Source organism: Crassostrea angulata, chromosome 5 (assembly GCF_025612915.1).
Source record: "Crassostrea angulata isolate pt1a10 chromosome 5, ASM2561291v2, whole genome shotgun sequence".
In the NCBI taxonomy this organism is placed as follows: Eukaryota; Metazoa; Mollusca; class Bivalvia; order Ostreida; family Ostreidae; genus Magallana; species Magallana angulata.
Window position 1 is genome coordinate 34,715,973 of NC_069115.1, and position 18,319 is coordinate 34,734,291.

Consider the following 18,319-nt stretch of genomic DNA (forward strand, 5'->3'; position numbering starts at 1 on the left):
ATTACCATGATGAATTTCAAACAAACACTATCGATGCTTGCAACTTTGTTACATGACATGTATTGATAAGGAGGAGTGTTCAAAATCAAAAATCCAAACAAAAATACAAAACAGCAGCAGAGCAAACACGGGCCTCTAAAAAATAGGGGTAGGATAAGGTGCCATGGGGGGGGGGGGGGGGTAAGTATCCTTTGCTGACCGTTCACACCTGACGTGTGCTCTTTTTCGTAATCGGGAAAACGGGAAAATCCGTAGGCAAATTTTACAATGCCAAAAAAGGAACTAAATGTTGTAATGTGCGTGTATGAAAACAAGAAATATACACTCAATAAACTATCTACATTTAATGCAAATTTAATAATTATCATGATAAATAAAGCATTTGATTTAAATGTGACATTGGCAAATTGTTTTTTTTTTTACCAAAGTATACTGCCACACATGCCGTATCGCTATTTCCGGGTCAAATGACCTCATGGTTGAGAACAGGAAGGAAGTGGCTCGAAAAATAATCCATTTATATTCTTCCCAGAAACCTTAGAATTAATTGATGCAGTATGGGAAAATTAAAAACACAACAGGAAGAATCAGCGCTTGAAACAACAATTTATACTTTGCAGACAATTATATATAGTTCTACCTCGGGCTTACTCTATCGACACTTTTGCCATTTCATTTTGAAGAAGCTAATTTGCCTTAATATATTCTGACATTTTCTTTGTAGGGTCAATTTTAAACAAGCATATGATCTGTCTTTTTTACATATCTTAAAAGAAGTATCCTGTGCTTATAAATCAGTCACCGATATAGATGTAGTCACTTAGATTCGAGCAATATTATTGCTTTATGATAGACCCAGTGTTTTAGAAATCTGTGTCCAAACGAACTCTTTTTTAAATTTGAACAAATTAAACAACGGATAAAGTTACTACAGAGGCCAAACTATTTATACTTTTGCATGTTTGTTTTTCTACGGTGAGCCTCAGCTCACAAGGTAAAACAATTCAACAGCAAAAAATTTAGCGCAATGATCTCAGAAATTATTAAATTTTATTATGCGCCAAAATACATTATATTCTGTTATAATTTAAGAAAATCTTATGAAAGCCGTAAAATGAAAAAGTCTTATTGATTTATATAGAAAATATACAAAAATATTACATTTATTCCACAAACAACCTCCAAAGAATTCACAAAATCTCATGTTTATGGAATTTTCAAAAAAAAATTTCAGTTTACAAAATCTTTTACTAAACATTTATTTAGAGTTATATATTTAGTTAACAAAAAATAAAGGTTATATAATTTGGCCAGTTTTTGTTTGATAGACTCTCGAACATGAATTTCCCCATATTATTTGAAAAGTTTTTTTTAATTTTTTTCTGTATTCATTAGAAAATATTGAAAAGTACCAACTAAAAATAATGTTTCAATTAATTGCACCTTGTCAACTGATTTAATTCAATTGAATACATACATGTTACAGCATGTTTACATTATTATATGTAGGATTACAGTAAACAAGTCACATATACACATTGAATATCACCATCAAGTAAATAATTTCGGTTAAGTACATGTACTACATTCTGTTCTTTTTTCTCTCGGATTTCTACAACACCCAAAGTACATAACGGATCTCTACTTGATCTCTGGAAATTTGTTTAATCTTTGTTTCATGAATCATATGATTATATTTTGAAAGTACAACTTGTCTGTAGTTTGTATTTTCCAGATAGAATCGGATGAGGATGAGGAGATTATTACTAAAGAGCGAATACTACCAAGGGATGTCCTCTCGGTATTTCCGTTTCAAATGACTTCATGATTGTGTTCAGGAAGGAATTGGTTCAAAATTTGATAAAACTACCTAGAAACTTTAAAACAAAGTTGTGCACTTGGGAAAATCATACATGTAACACTACGAGAACAAACAGCTCTATTAAAACCAAGAAATGTATCCGCAGTAAAAAATATCTTACTCTGCTCAAGGCTCACTCTACCGACACACTGCCGTTTTCTGTTATTTCATGCTTAAATGCACTATTTAAGGTGAACTTTAAAATAACATTTGATCTGTTTTTGCATATTATCCGGTTCTTATAAATCACCCAAATAGATGCAGATTTGTGCAACATTATTATTTTTAATTTTAGTAGTAGAATGTTACAATCGACAATTTTCGGGATTATCTTCCAGTACTATGATATTTTAAACAATTTTAATTAAAATGTGTTAAATTGACAATCATGCATTATATAAATGTAGATGTTTGTTTGTCAAGATATCATACAATTTACATATTAAACAAATTATGCCAGAGCGATTTTAAATGTTTAACTTGATTAAAATATAATAATAATTTAAAAGGAACAATGTATTTTATTTCAAAGCCAGTTAAAATATAAAATAATCCAGTGGAACATATGTTAAACGAGTATGCCTGGGACCTAAAAAAAACCACCGGTGGTCGATGACATCCGTACAGTTTATCTAATATCCAAGAGAGATAACTTTGATAAATATACTGACCTAACAGGCATTAGAGTTTCTTGACAGAGCATGGAAACGTAATTTTGTTTTACTAAATCACTCAACGATTCTAAGGTGAAAAAAGGCTCCGTAATAGTTCTCCTTTATATTCTATTTGGATATAGGCTAACCCCCGCCTGATAAGAACAGTTGGTACTAGAGTATGGACCCTATTTGCACTGACCACAGTAAAAAAACTGCCAGAAAACAAAACAACTGGTTAAATATGAATCATCTACTAGCTAGCTTCGAGTTATGCTTTCGTAACACTATTTGTTAGCTTTTTGATATGGCAAGGTATATTTGTCTTATTTCGCCTCTTGCAATACTTGACTGAACTTGAATTAACGGTCGCTATATCATACTTATAAACATGTAAAAATATGTTGGTAATGTATTGCTCGATGAACTGTTTACACTGAGCAGATGTTTTAACGAAAGCTGTTGTTTTGAAAGTTTATAACATTTTAGAACCAGTTAAGGTTTTATTACTATCTGCTATGATTTTGCATTAAGACAAAATCGATTTTAATATTTTTATGGCTTAAGAATTGAAGAACCTGCAGACTGGAGGGCAATATATTATATGTTAATGTACACCTTCATTGTACAATGTAGCAAAAAATGATTTGTTTTGTCTAATAGCAGTGTGTACTACCTCTTGACATATCTAACAGAAGTAAAAGTATAACGTGGCCTTTTATGTGTTTATCTTATCAAAAAGACAAGTCATAATATTCCAAAAAAAGTTTAACCAAATTTATAACAAATGTTTATGTTAATTCAGTCTTAAAGGTAAGAATTGTGATTAGTTGACTTTTAAGAATGAACAGTAAATGTAAAGTAAATCAAAGTTTTAGCAATGTAGTAATTTGATATTGGTATAAATAAACTTTGTTACATTAAGAAGTATTATATTGAAAATCATATTGAAACTTCTTTGTTTATGATCATTTTTTCCAATTTCACTTTTTGAAACACTGCTGTTCAATGTTTCCAAGACGGATTTGTTCATTTGTAATTGAATTTTTGATTGTTGCTTAACAGTTAGAATAATATATAACGCAAGTAAAATCAAGACAAGGATCGCGAGACTGATAATAACAGGGTCTTTAATATCTTGAGAGATATCTGTATTTCAACAACGAATTTCCAGTTCATTCCCTGAACCATTTCTGATAAATGTCTTTGTAAACAGTACTGTCGTAACATTTTCTGCAATAAGAGAACAATTGCTTTGGAAATAAAAGAACGGACAAAATATAATTCTAGTGTACGAGAAATAAATTTAAGATGAGTTGACTATCCTGTATATGATATCTATCACTGAGGATGAGAAATATAGAAACATACTAGCTTAAAAAATACAAAATACAATTTCAAATAATTTTATAAGTAGTCTTAATTACTGAGTTCTTCAATTTGATATGTTGCTTTCAGAGAATATGTGATGTCACTGTGTCTCCTCGAAGATGGCGTTAGAGTACGATTTCCTTGCTCTATAAAATAGTAAGTAAGAATTACTTAATATTCATAAAAAATTGTATTGTACAGTTGACTATAGATACATACTTTTACATCCAGTAGCCGGATCACAGAGTTCCTTGTTGCATCTATATTGCAATTGGCATTCTTTTCCGTAGTTAGGATAAGGACAACTAACTTCAATGTAATGGCTAATGCGCCCATTGCTACATTCTAAAAAAAATAGAACTAAATTAATAAAAGACCCCAAAAAACAAAACTTTAAAATTTTGAATATCGATGTAATAATTTAAGATATCAATATACTTACCAGACTGCAGCCGTTGACATCCATACATGCGGTGACATTGGTCATAACTACAGTTACATGTTAGCTGACAGTTCCACCCATAACTAGGCATTGGACATGTTTGACTACAATTTTTCCATAATACCCATCTAAACAACCTTGAAGATAATCACAAACGTTTCAAAAAAAAAAAGGATCCATACTATATTATTATGAATTCAGCAATTCTATATATTACATAATAATACATACGTGTGCATTTGTTTTCAGTATAATTCCACTTAAATCCCACACAGCATTCTAAACCATCAGGTCTACAGGATATATTCAAGAAGGCTCAAATACAAAGTTTTTAACTCTAACTAAATATGTTCTCTAATTAAAGCAGTATTCACAAACATAGTTGATAAATATTTAAACAACAGAATTCCTATTAATGAATTTTATTCTATCGTATATTTATTTGCTTTGCATAGGATTTTTGTAAGTATTTACATTTTGTGATCATATTTTAAATAAGCATTATTGAACTTTACAAGTCTACTTTCTATTCGCGACGCTATATCAAACGGTTAAAATCTTGAAATATTAGTTGATTTTTGTGATTTATTTTTTACACTCTCATCAGATTGTTCATACAACATGAATTGACAGAAGGAATGAGTTGCTTATTGTTTAAAAAAATCATGGCTGATATAAGTTTGCCAATTTCACCTAAAAAGCTGACGTATTGAATGTTACGGTAGAGGTGTAATGATTTTCTTCCGCTTTCAGTAAATATAAAATTATTCCTAATACTATAAAATTGCATTTATAAATTTTCATAGTAAAACCGATTACATAATTCATTATGTAACACAGTTTTCTAATTATTCTATTTAAATTAATACCAGTTAAACATGTTGTAATTCATATTTTTTGGTTCCCTATACACCTCAATTACATGCCTTGCTTTCCCTCTAGTTCAATCAGTGCTAGGTCGGCTTTTAGAATGAATAAGTATGTCCTTCTACACTGGTTATTTAGGAAAGATCAGCTTAAGCATATCAGAATTCAAATGAGAAAGGGGGATATCTTGGGATAATTAATGAAGTCAAAAGTCTTGTAAGAACTGTAGCCATATAGTTTTTATTGCTTAATACAATGTACATCAGTATATTTTGTATTATCGTATAATTAAGATTTAAAACATATTTTTAGAGTGACAAAAGTAATATGGTTTTTGAATTTAGAAAAAGTAAACTAACAAGCAAACTGACAAACAAGAGGCCCATGGGGCCACATCGCTCACCTGAGCAACAACGGCTTAATATGGGTGTTCAAAGGATATTGTGCCATATGGCCCCTCGGTAGAAAAACAAAAAAAAAGAATACCATAAAATTAACTGTATCCAAATTCTACACTTATTTTTCTACATTTAATCTATGACATTATACCCTTATGAAATACCCAAAAAAAAGATCCTATGCAAGATAGAAAAGACAATTTTGGTAGGGGTACACTCTTAACTTCCAATTCTCTTTATTTTAGTTCTGCCCCCTCACTTTATCAAACAATCAAATTATATATGAGAATATGCATATAGGTACATATTAATCTTCAACTACTTTGTACTAGCTAGTTATTGTATTTTATTTAAAAAGATTCCTATATGTGAAAGAGGAAAATTGTACGTCAAGGTGCTCAAATTAAAAACATTCGAATATTTAATTGGTCTTCCACATTATAAACGATTGTTGTTTACCAGGCGTGAACTCGTGCTACGTTTTATAACCTTACTCACTTGATCGATGAATACATTCGAATGAAAAATGTTGTCATGTAATATCTTAAAGAGCTTTTACATGTATAATCAATGCATAGGCGTCGGAACTGAGTGGAGGGGGAGGGGTCCCCCCCCTTTTTTTTGCAAAGTTAGACAAAGCCATACTCAAAATCTTTTTTTTTTGGCTTGTCAATCTATCCCCACCCCCATCCCCCCAATGAGCCTCAGATTGCAATGTATTGACAGGTTGACAGGCATATCAATCTATGTTACTAAGGCCCACACTTTATTACCATCTTTATTCAAAATCAACGTTAAAAATGGCTACAATTCAAGATGATTTTCCGCTGTAATTTTTTCTAAAGAATAGCGATAATAGATTTATCTCCGTAAGAGTAATGTTTTAAACTGTTTTAAAGAGGCCGTTTTAATTTGATTGTGTCTGAAAAAACCATCAACAGTGGTGTAGATTCATCGTATAAGGAGGGAACCCCAAAAAGTTGTTATAGAATATCATCCTTTTAATTTTTCTGTACAAGAATTTAACGTTTAGTGAGACATTTATAGTGATAAATCAAAATTTCAGCGTTAATCAGAAAAGCAAATACAGAACTCACAATTCTGCCTGGTTTAAGTCAATTTTTTGTTCACAAGAGTTAATTACATTCAACTTAAGATTTTTAAACTTGGTATTTCCTATTCAGAATGAACAAAAGCATGACCTCAGTTCTGTGAGCAAAGCTCTGTATCTTGCTAATAATTCGAAACTTTACTCAGCTGAAAATGATTAGTAAAGAGAAAATTGTAAATAAACAATTAAAACAGAACAAACATGCACCAAAACAAAGAAAGAACACAATTTATTTTTCATAATATACATATACCTATATATTTCTAGCAGCAAAAACAATCTCCGTTTAGACTGAAAATGCAGAGCATCTTAACAAAACACGTTGCATTATAATCAACCATAACGGAGAGATCGTACCGAATTACCAATAAAATGTATACCAGTAGTATTTATAATATGATATGCTGCTAGTGCTTCAGATTAGGCTAATTTTGCGCAGGTAAAATATTAACTGTCTGGTTAACCGAAGTCTATATTTGAATCGATACGTAAAAATCCCAAAATACAGGCAATATTTCCTCTCAAGTTAAAAAGCAAAAACGAAATTCAAAACAACGTAAAACCACGTTCATGAGTGAAAAGGTTACCGCATCGAAAGATTGAATCTCAATTGATTTCACGAAATTGGAACAAATATATTTAGCATGTTTCAAGTATCCCTTCGCATTTAAACCGTTGCACAAGAAGCAAAATCATCTTTGTCAGTTTGACATGTTTGCCATGCCTCAACATTCAAACTTAGCTGCCTTACACAATGAACTTTCGTTTTCGATATGGAATACCGAGCCCGAAGTTATAAACTGATTGACAGCGGCTATCTTTTTATTTTTATTTTCGTTAATTACTCAAAATTGAAACAGAGTTCGCCAATAATTTTTGCAATTGATGTTTTCCTTTCCATAAGGATAATTTATGCAAAATTACATTGAATTTGACTCAATAGTTCTTGAGAAGAAGCTTTTTTAAAATGCACCCCCCTTTTTCTACAGTTTCGAGGTTTTCTCCGTTTTAAATAATGATAGGTCTTTCATTTCTGCAATTTATAATCACCTTCCTTTAGGGATGCTTTGTGTCAAATTTGGTTGAAATTGGCGAAGTGGTTTTAGAGAAGATGTTCAAAATCTGAAAAGTTTACAGACGGACGGACAGGCGGACAACGGACAAAAGGAGATCAGAAAATCTCACTTGAGCTTTCAGCTCAGGTGAGCTAAAAACCCAACACGCCTGATGATATAGATAATATATAGTTAACATGATATGTTCTCTGTTAATTATCTAAATCACAAGGACCTTTTCATGATGAATTTACATGATCAATACCTTTTAAACGGTGTTGTTTTGGTCAATCTTTTTTATACATATTTTTATCTATGTGTTACAGACAAAATCATTTAAATGATAAACTTATTTCAAAAGATACATGTAATGCATATGGCGTTTTTGAAAAGTACGTTATTTTAAACCCCATGCTCAGTTTTTCCAAATAAATGATAGTATTAAGATATCATATGTATATTCTTAGTAGCAAATGAAAAGGAATGAATACTTTTCTTAATAAATTGATGACTCTATCTGAGACAACTTACCGTTTTCTAGATGTAAAAAGAACAAGTGCAACAAACAAAGAGATCTGCATATTAATCAAATTAAATTTACATGCGTGCATCATATTCAGTCAGTACTTTTTGATTAATGTTACATTAGGATATAAAGAAGAACATGTAAAACACAATATATGATTATTTCAGATTCATGCACTTTTACGGTTTTTTAAACGATGCTTCGTTAACTCTCATGCATGTCATTACATTGTAAGCTTTGATACTTAGATACTTACCCTTGACATAAATTTGAATATGTAACGACACGGTGAAATAATAGCGAATAAATGCTAATTATGGCCATAAAAGGTCCCATGACTGATTTTGACGTGACTCTAACTCATTGATAGTTGACTGCTAGTGTTTCCTATATTGGTTTTAACTTCTGCTTAGAATTTAATGTAACTTTAGTCCCCTATTAACTATACAAATCATGATATTTGATTTCCTATTGTTTTCCTGATTTTGAAAAAAAATAATGAAAACCGGAATTCAGTACCACGCCCTGCGGGGCTGAATATCTATATTTGTTTAGCGTATATGAAAAAAGAACATAATCCCATATTAACAATTGGCATAAAATATGGACATTAAATATACATGTATTGAACTTTAATACAAGTTTAGTGAATTATTTACCAAACTAGTTTACATTTTTTTACTTTTTCAATTTTCGCCAATAAAGTATTTAAGGTTCTCCGATCCTCAGGTACCAAAAATTGAAAGTGTAAATTTTAAAGCAAATGACATTTTACAGTCTTATACTAATGGTTATAATAATAAATGAAGCATTTATATGTATTATATCCAGGCGTTTTTCAAAGATAATGCATTATCACCCATGTAGACTTATATAGGGAAAAAGAAGTGACTTCAAGGTTTTGCTAATTTGTATTCAGTAGAGTATGATTACACTTGACTGCTGAACATAAAAACATTCAGTAGATATGTAGATGTAACATAAATAAAAAAAATGTGCTGTATCCAGTATTATAGTCATGGAAATAAAAGAAAATATCTTTACATTATGTATGAGAAAGAGTTATCTTTCTTTCAAAAAATCAACAACAGATGTAATAATATTCCTGCACTTTGTTACTCTTGGTGTTCCATGAAAACATTCAAGGATAATATATCTTATAATAGATACTAACAGTGACATTTTACACTTTTATTTGAGGTTAATACAATGCGAATACACATGAATCTAATACCAGTATATGGACATGATTATACATGCTTCTATGCAACTGTGAATATAAGAACTAACAGTCCATAATACTTATACAATTACTTTTACCAATTAAAAGATACCACATCTAATGAAGTTTCCTAGACATGAACACAGTGATTTTCGATAACATCTTCTTTGACCGTTAGACTCTGATTTCGTTGTTAGCAATACGACAGAAACTTTGTACAAATAGATTTATGAGCATCGGAGAAAGAGACAAATATTGTGCAGTTTAACATCAGTGGAAACACTCCATTAGAATGGCAACATATAGAAGTATTGTCGAATGATAAAAATTTCAAGAATTATAAAAATTAAAACACAACAATGAAGACAGACAGATAAGTTAGAAAAGTGTTTGCATTTAATGGCAATGAATTTGATAGGACTAATTGAATTAAACAATCGATAGATACGGGGGACAGCAAACGCATTTGCTTGCGGCCGTACAAAATTCTCCGAAGCCTGGGAGAATTATTGGAGTCTCAGATAGAAACAACGTGTGCTAACAAAATTGTACGACCGTCCAAGAGCCCATACTCTGCTCCAATCGACCTTGTACCGAAGAAAGATTGCAGATACGCATATGCAACGAGTCTTGTAAACTAAATGAAGTCACCAAAGAGGATGTGTACCATCTTTCGAGAATAGACAAAATGCTAGATGCACTTAAGAGTTCCAAATATTTTAGTGTCTTAGATTTGTGTCATGGATTTAACAACGTTCCAGTCAAGGAATATGACAAATAAAAGATTGCCTTTTCCTTTTTTGGAGGGCATTACGAATATAATAATATGCCGTACGGACTGTTTAACAGCGCTCTCAGAATACTATAAAACACGTGTATTTTGTAGAAAGACAATGTAATCGTGCGTACAGAAGAACAAACTAAAGCAGAAAGAGCATTTGACTGTGAAACAAAAGAAACACATGACACCAAAGTTGAGAAAGTCGGGCGATAAACTACTGTAACCAAAAAAACATGTGTTGTAATGAGCAAAAGGTGATTTTCAATTTTTTTTTCAGGAAGCTACAACAAGTGCGAACGAGTTTCGAACTTTCACGTCAAGAAAGTAAATTTTAACTGTTTTTTATATTAATGTTTATTACGGAAAAAATATTCGAAAGAAAATTATTAGGAAAACAATATATATCAATGTATTGGACGCCTTTAAACCTAAAATATAATAATATGAATACATTTTTGTCTTTGACAACTGAATATGTGTGTAAACTAAACACAATAGATCATGCATAAAATTGGGTTATATTTTTAGTCGTTAATAATATTCCTAATATTTATGTGTGTCTACCAAAAAAGTCTATCTTAATAAATTATTTTATAGGATTATATCTTTAGATTAGGTCTAGGTAGTAAAAAAATAGTTAATATTTCGCAACTAAATGTTTTATAATGCCTTAATACTGCTTGAGGTGTTGTTGTTTTTTTTCAAAACAATCTACAGCTAATTTTGTTCGTTGGAAATCATCCTTGACAATTCGTTAAAAGTAAATAAATGCTCGCGTTACTACATTACTTTAGTTTACAGTTTGTTTCAAAGATGGACTATCATTATGAAATCAAACTTTTGTGACTACCCAAAAATATTTTGTATTTTGCATTTGATGCCTGATTTATAGCTTATCTATAGATGAGAAATTCTATCAAAACACATGAACAGTTACTTTAATGTTAACAGTGATAAAGAAATAAAAAAATAACTACATTTCATTTGTTAATGATTAGGCAATGCTAGCAAATTTAAAACCACACTGTAAATCTCTGAAGGATACACAAAAAGACAGTCCTGTTAGCTACAGTTCTACGGTATACGACAACGTGTTTGTTTAAGGAATTCTTAACATACATTGATAAATAGTTAAACCAATGTACGATATAAAAAACACTGCTGCAACAATTATTAAGCCGACTGTAACACGATAAAGCAAATTATTTGAGCCTGTATGAGCTCTCTTGCATATTCTCTTCATTGAGCCATTGTTGAAACTCGAGTGTGTTGATATACCTGTTGATTAAATCAATAGAAACAAATATGCAGATGAAAGAGAAAAATGATATTCATTCATGTATTTTATGTATTTTTGTGCAAGAATGATTAATTTAATCAATGAATATATAAATATCCGATTACAGCAAAAACAAACATATTACAACTATTTCTTTGAACGGAATATGATATCACATATATCCCTGAAATGTTTTTATGAAACACCAACACTACAACATGCATTCAATCGGATGAATAACACTGGCTAATTGTTTTCTGTGATGACAACCTTTAAGGAATAAGTTAAACTAACGTTTTTATTGCAACGGGTACTTATGAATAAAATGTTTACGTCTGTAAAGAAAAACTTGATTTGAATCAGTACACATAAATAACAATACATCGCCCTCCTTTTATATTCTACGCAACAGCTGACAACTTCTTTCACAGATACATCTTAGATCAAATTTTTACCAAATGAAATCATCGCTGTCGAAATATTGGCTTTGAATTGGAGATGTGTTTCATTTGAAGACGAGTCTAAACGGCGAATGTGTATCTTTTAGTTTTCAAATGTATTGTGAAGTGTTTGCCTAAAACCTGACCTCATAATTTTGTTGTTTTTTAGAACCATGAAACGAAAATACTAAAAGAATGGGCTTTTACAACACCATAAGAAAGACAACAATAAATTGACGTAAAAGAAACTATTGATACTGTTAGACCTTGTATAGCCTTTTGCAAAGTGTTGATTTAAAAACCCTTATTTTAATAAAAATGGCATGCATTTGAAATTTTACCATATCTCATGACTGAAGAAGTACCGTTTTTGGATTTTGAAATTTGAGAAGCTCCTGTCTCCCTGGTAATGATGGTAGAATTTGTACTCTCTGAAAAACATTTGAACTCAATAAGCATGAACGATTAAAACCAATACTCGTATCTTTTAAAATGATACTTAATATATTTATTTCTGTATTTATCTTTATAAACTATTAAACGTAGATTTTAGATCTTTACTATTATATGGTCCTAAAGGAAACGTTGAATAAGTTGAATGTGGAACACCAGTAATTTCCTTCCTGTGTGATGCTCTCGTTGTGCCTGTCAAATCAATAAAGGAAACACGTCACACAGCTACACAAAGCTTATCGCGTGGTTTTTAGGTTGATTATTGCATTGATATGAATAAATGTTTATAAGTTAACACTCTGACTTTCCCACTTGTAAATATGAAAAACTAGCGACGTTTAGTTGATAAAGCTCACAGGGATATGAACTTGGTTTATGAGGAATAAACCTTTTAAAGATGTATCGGTAGAGCATTTTAAACTATATATTTTATGCGTAGCATTATATAATAATGACTTACTGTTACATCCAATAGCAGGATCACAGAGAACATTCTCACAATGACATTTTTGCTGACATTCTTTTCCGTAATTTGGGTATGGACAAAGTATTTCACAATACGAGCCTATTCTCCCAGTCTCACATTCTACAGTATACAATGAAAACAATGTCATAGGAATGTTATAAAAGAGAATTTGAAGATAGTATTGATAATCACGATAAATAAGTTGATAGCGTAAAAAATAGATTACTCTGTACCTGACACTGAACGTTTACATCCAAACGCAAAGTGACAATCGGCATTGCTACAGTTGCACATGAACTGACAGTCGATGCCAAAGGAAGGAGCTGGACATTGTTCTCTACAGTCTTGTCCAAAAAAACCGACATTACAACCTTTAAAGTACATTTGTGTTTATATATATAGAACTTTGTATCAAGTTGTATAAAAAATTGTGTTTGTTTTTCTATTTGAGATACAAACGTGTGCATTTATTAATGGTTTCGTTCCAAGCATATCCAAAGCAGCAATCAGGACCATTTGGTCTTATAAAAAACAGAAAAATGAAAATCAAAGTACAATTTAGATTTAAATGATAATCTAGTGTAACATGAGTATGTTTGTATCATTACCTTGAAAATGCATCTTATAATTGCCGTGTGATTAGAATATCAAAAGAAAATTTATGCATTCGTCGAAAAGGTGGAGCAACAGACACTTACCCTTCACATGGGTGTGAATATGTGTCGATGACACGTAAAATTGCGATCAAAATGTTGCCTAATTTAAACATATCTTCAATCAAATTAATGTAAATATATGTTGTCTATCAAAATTTCCGTCTTCCTTGTTGATTTTAGTTTCATCCTTGAAATTGTTCATGTTCTCGAAATTTGATTTCGGTTTAAAATACTGCACTTAATTGAAACGTTTTATGTATTTATTAACCAAGGAAATGCTAAAACCTCACAAGAGTAAATAAAGTATTGGCTATTTGTACACCTCCTTCATCATTTAAGACTTGTAATGTATACAGTGTTTATCTATACATGCAGGATGAAGTTTACACCTCATAGAAAACCCCCCAAAACAAACAGGATATTGAGAGTACTGAAAGTTGGGCAAGTTTGATGTGTGTGTGTATAATATTTTTGAACAAGAATGACAGATTACTATTTCAAACTATAAAAGTGATTGTTCTTTTATATAAAACAATCATTTACTAACTTTTAATCCACAGATAGGCAATGAAACAACATATTGAATGAGACCAGTTAACTGGATTATTAGGTTGAAAGAATAATCATTTCCGAGTAAAAAGTAATCTTAGGTATTTTGCCTCACACGAGAACATCGTCCTCTTGTTCTGTATGAATTAGAATTAAGGTGGTATGGGACACCACTATGTTGTGACGCATTGTTTATCGAATAATAAACCAATAAGATAAAATCTTAATTTATAAGTAGTTTCTTTCTTAATATTGTCACTTAACAGTGTAGCGCAGTGGGTTAGAATGTGTACTACGAATCTGTACGTCAGGAGATCGAATGCCGCTTTAGGTTTTACATTTTTACTTCTCCAGAAAATTTAAAAAGCTATTTCTTTGGTTAAATAGTGTAAAATTGGAAAATACCAAGCTGCTGAAAGTATTCTAATTTTTATGTACTTTAATCCACATTAATATCGGCAGTTGTCCCTATCACTTTAGGTGTGCAATGTCTTTAGCTAAAATGTTGAGGTTTTTATTCTTTGCGTATGAATAAACTGTACAGTACCGTAAAATACAGTATTGATGCAAACATTTCCAATAACTTGACAACAAGCTTGCTAACCGCTTTCGAGTACTTTCAGTACTCTTTGATATATTATTAGTGTACATTGCTCATTTTACGCGTGTATTTAATTCCACGGGTTTTTTTTTTTATTATATCGCTAGAGTATAAAATCACAATCAACAATTTTTGGTTATAAATTAACATTACAGTTTAAATTGTTTAAAAAATATAAGTTAGAATTTTAAACCCGCAAGAATTGCTTTTCACGATTTTACGACAAACTATTTCCTCACGTTTAATTAGGAATCTACAGTATGTATTAGTTGTTCTGTATTTTGGATACTGAGAAATCATTTTGATGGGTAACAAATCGTCAACAATTTTTCATAAGTTGTTTGGATGCTTGATCATAATATGTATCAATATTTCCCATCATCAGTAACCAAATTTAAACATTTAATATCTAATTTATATTCTATATATTTCAGAAATATGAAAACAAATCTTAAAGGGGAACACTGGATAATCTTCTGTAATCAGTCTAAATGCTGTTTTTAGATATACATGTATATTTACATACCCGTTATAACAGCATACTAGTATACTTAACGTTTTAAAAAGAATAGGAGGTTCGTTATATTTTAGAAAAAAAAATAATTCGTGTAACATTATATGGAGTACATCATGTTAATGTTTTTGTCATTAGGAGCAAATCTAATAAAAAAAATATGAGGCGCAAAGCAAATGTTTTTGAAAAATATCAGAAGATTGTAAAACTATAAAATGTGTCGGAAAACTTTGGCACGTCAATATTGAAAATGAATGACAAGTTTTAGCTATGAGCTACATGTGGAATGATGGCTCATGAACTATAAACAAAGTTGTTTTTGTTGATTTCTTTAGAAGTACGCGTACCCTTTTATACCTTTGGTTTTTTTTGTACAGAATCGACATCATAAAATAAGAAAAAGCGTCAATTTTTTATTTGATATAAAATATTAAATATTACATGTTGCTCCTAAGTTTCTCTTTCTTCGACAGCCTTTAGTGACCGCCCTGTTTTAGCTTTGAATTGGTTATTGTACGGAAAAGTGAACGGGTTTTACACAAAACGATACATGTACTCGTAAAATGATTAAAGCTCCATTTAGATACAAAAATAATTAAAAGACTTTATAATTTGTTTTTTTCATTTGGGCTGATGTCTTCAGATAGAGTGGGATTAAAAACATTTCTGGAACTTACTAGGAAAAGGACAAAACGTTTCAGCACTACTTTAAATTTATTTTAATCATAGATATAACAAAAGGCTTTAAAGTACAAATGAACAAAAGTTGCATGCTAAACTAGAAACGACAAAATTCACGATGTTTGAATTCTAATTAAGGTTCAAGTGATCAATCTAAATACTGGCTATTAAGTAAGAAATAGGATAGTTAAAAACGCTTTATCTTACCAAACCAATAATGTAACGAAATAAATAATAACGTACAGTTGCGTTGGCATCCATTAGCTGGATTGCAGTCCTCCTGGCTACAATTACAATGGAGTTGACAATCCTTTCCTTAATTTGGATAACGACAAATTGTTTCACATTTTGTTCCAGTTTTCCCAATATCACATTCTATATCAACATATTAACTAAAAATATAGAGACTTAACTAACAAAAAGCATGTGATGAATTATAAAATATGTACATGGCAATTGAACCGCTTTCGAAAAATCTTTGTATTGCTTAAACCAAAGGAAATGGAATAAGATAATAATTTAATTTTAATATTATATTTTTACCATTTTCTGTGATCTTTAGGGAAGTTTTTTCGTGTGACCCGATATCAGCAGTCGGAGTCGATAATATAGAATTTTTGGAACTCACTATTAAAGTAAAAATTGTTGACTGCAAAAAATGTGTTGTCAAAAAACCCAAAAGCTCAAAGTGTATTATTAGGTGTTCTTACACCTACTTATGAATTTGGCTAAATTTCATGACTTTTATTTAATTTTATTGAATGCAAAATGTAAAATACTACTACGTTTGTTTTGTTCTGTTTTTATCAATAATTAAATCTTTTCACCACATTCAAACTTACATGCCTTGTATTTGTAATTAAAATTGCACATGTGTATATGCAATTTCTCTTCACTCATTTATTTTTCAAGTATCTTTATTATTCTCTGTATATATAGAAAGTATTGAATCTTGTAAATTAAAAAAAACCCTGTTTAATTGAAAAATGTACCCAGTACATTTATCCATGAGAAATAAAGTAACCATAATAAGTATATATTAACTACTCATTAATTAGTTGTAATACTTGGTAAAATCATAACTTATTTCGCTTTTCTATTTCAAAAAAAAAAGGTTTAAAGATACCGTTGGTTATGACTTTCTATATAAAAGAAAACGTCTCGGTTTTAGCATGTTTTGCAATTACTTGTCATGTTTTGCAAGTTAATGCCAAAAAGGTGTATAATATTGAAGTATATAGAGTTAATAGGATTAGAGACTTAACAAACTGAGAAGCAAAAAATTATCTGATCAGACGTTAACTGTTGAATTTCACTAGATGGAAACATTCAATAGAAAGGAAGATGTAATTGTATATGTGCATTCTATTGAAACACTTGCATAATTTTCAAAACATTAATAAATCTTACATAAAAGTTATAACCATAACTTATAATTGTATACAAATACTTCCATACGCCGGATCGCACTCCTCTCGAATACAATTACAAGGAAACTGACAATCTTTTCCGTAATTTGGATACCGATAAAGTATATCACAGTTTGATCAAGTTCTCCCAAAATTACATTCTGGGGTGAAAACTAAAGAGAGATACTTGTGAAAATGTTTTTTATGTAAAAACTTGTACATTTGTTTTTTTAATAATGACCATAGGAACTTAATATTTATACATGTAACTATGGTTCAATGATTGCTAATATCAGGTACCACAAGCTTCCCTGGCATAGTAACTTAATCCACAAGAATGATTCAAATGAAAATAATTATTAACTGATGCCTTTTGATGGCCGTGTTAAAATAGAGTTAAAATAATGCATATTTAAATGAATAATCCTTAAAATGAAATAAACAACAATAAGCCGATAGACCTGGCTATATACTTAAAAAATGCACCTGATAATACACGTGTTTCATAATTTACACAATACTTATCGGTTTAAAGATTAATATGAAACTTGCACAAGACCTTTAATCGGAAAATCAACAGAAACCACTCCTTGAAATGACAATGCCTACCGTTTCTTAATGAATGATGTTCACTTCAGTAGCATATGGGCTTGATTACTTTTTTTATTTATCAATAGTTCTATACAACTATTGAGTTGAATTGTATAAACATCATGACGAATCCAATTTTCGGTTTAATGCTCTTTATTGTAAAGTACTCATACCCCTTCATGTTTTGTTTTGTACAGAATCAACATCATATAATAAGAGAAAGCGTCAATTTTCACTGGATACTAGCTATTAGTTACGAAATAGGATAGTTTAGATCGTTTTATCCTAACTTACCAATAATGTAACATGGATAAATAATAACGTACAGTTGCGTTGGCATCCATTAGCTGGATTGCAGTCCTCCTGGCTACAATTACAAATCCTTTCCGAAAT

General features: G+C 30.6%; 1 protein-coding gene and 1 pseudogene across 2 annotated transcripts; both read right to left on the minus strand.

The window, feature by feature from the left end:
* Positions 1–3,497: 3,497 nt before the first annotated feature.
* On the minus strand, positions 3,498–9,542 carry LOC128185364 (multiple epidermal growth factor-like domains protein 10; annotated as a pseudogene).
* A 1,469-nt stretch (positions 9,543–11,011) lies between these two features.
* LOC128185874 (multiple epidermal growth factor-like domains protein 10) lies at positions 11,012–16,261 on the minus strand. 2 transcript variants are annotated; one of them, XM_052855551.1, is made up of 7 exons: positions 16,170–16,261; positions 13,385–13,446; positions 13,159–13,296; positions 12,920–13,045; positions 12,568–12,651; positions 12,372–12,437; positions 11,012–11,565 (listed from the first exon to the last, which is right to left on the minus strand). In XM_052855551.1, the coding sequence occupies exons 1-7, from the start codon at positions 16,181–16,183 to the stop codon at positions 11,387–11,389; spliced, it is 669 nt and encodes a 222-aa protein (XP_052711511.1). In that variant the 5' UTR covers positions 16,184–16,261; the 3' UTR covers positions 11,012–11,386. The 2 variants fall into 2 exon arrangements, with proteins under 2 accessions (XP_052711511.1, XP_052711512.1); XM_052855552.1 differs by lacking the exon at positions 16,170–16,261 and adding an exon at positions 13,624–13,694 and having other exon boundaries at positions 12,348–12,437.
* Between the last annotated feature and the right edge of the window lie 2,058 nt (positions 16,262–18,319).

What these genes read in the sequence shown, in the direction of transcription:
- LOC128185874 (XM_052855552.1), bottom strand. Translation starts at nt 13,694, where the DNA reads ATGTTTAAATTAGGCAACATTTTGATCGCAATTTTACGTGTCATCGAC. An exon ending in TCCTGCTATTGGATGTAACA is followed by an intron (nt 12,652 to 12,919) that starts GTAAGTCATTAT and finishes TTGATTTGACAG; the next exon opens with GCACAACGAGAGCATCACAC. An exon ending in TCCTTTAGGACCATATAATA is followed by an intron (nt 12,438 to 12,567) that starts GTAAAGATCTAA and finishes AATGTTTTTCAG; the next exon opens with AGAGTACAAATTCTACCATC.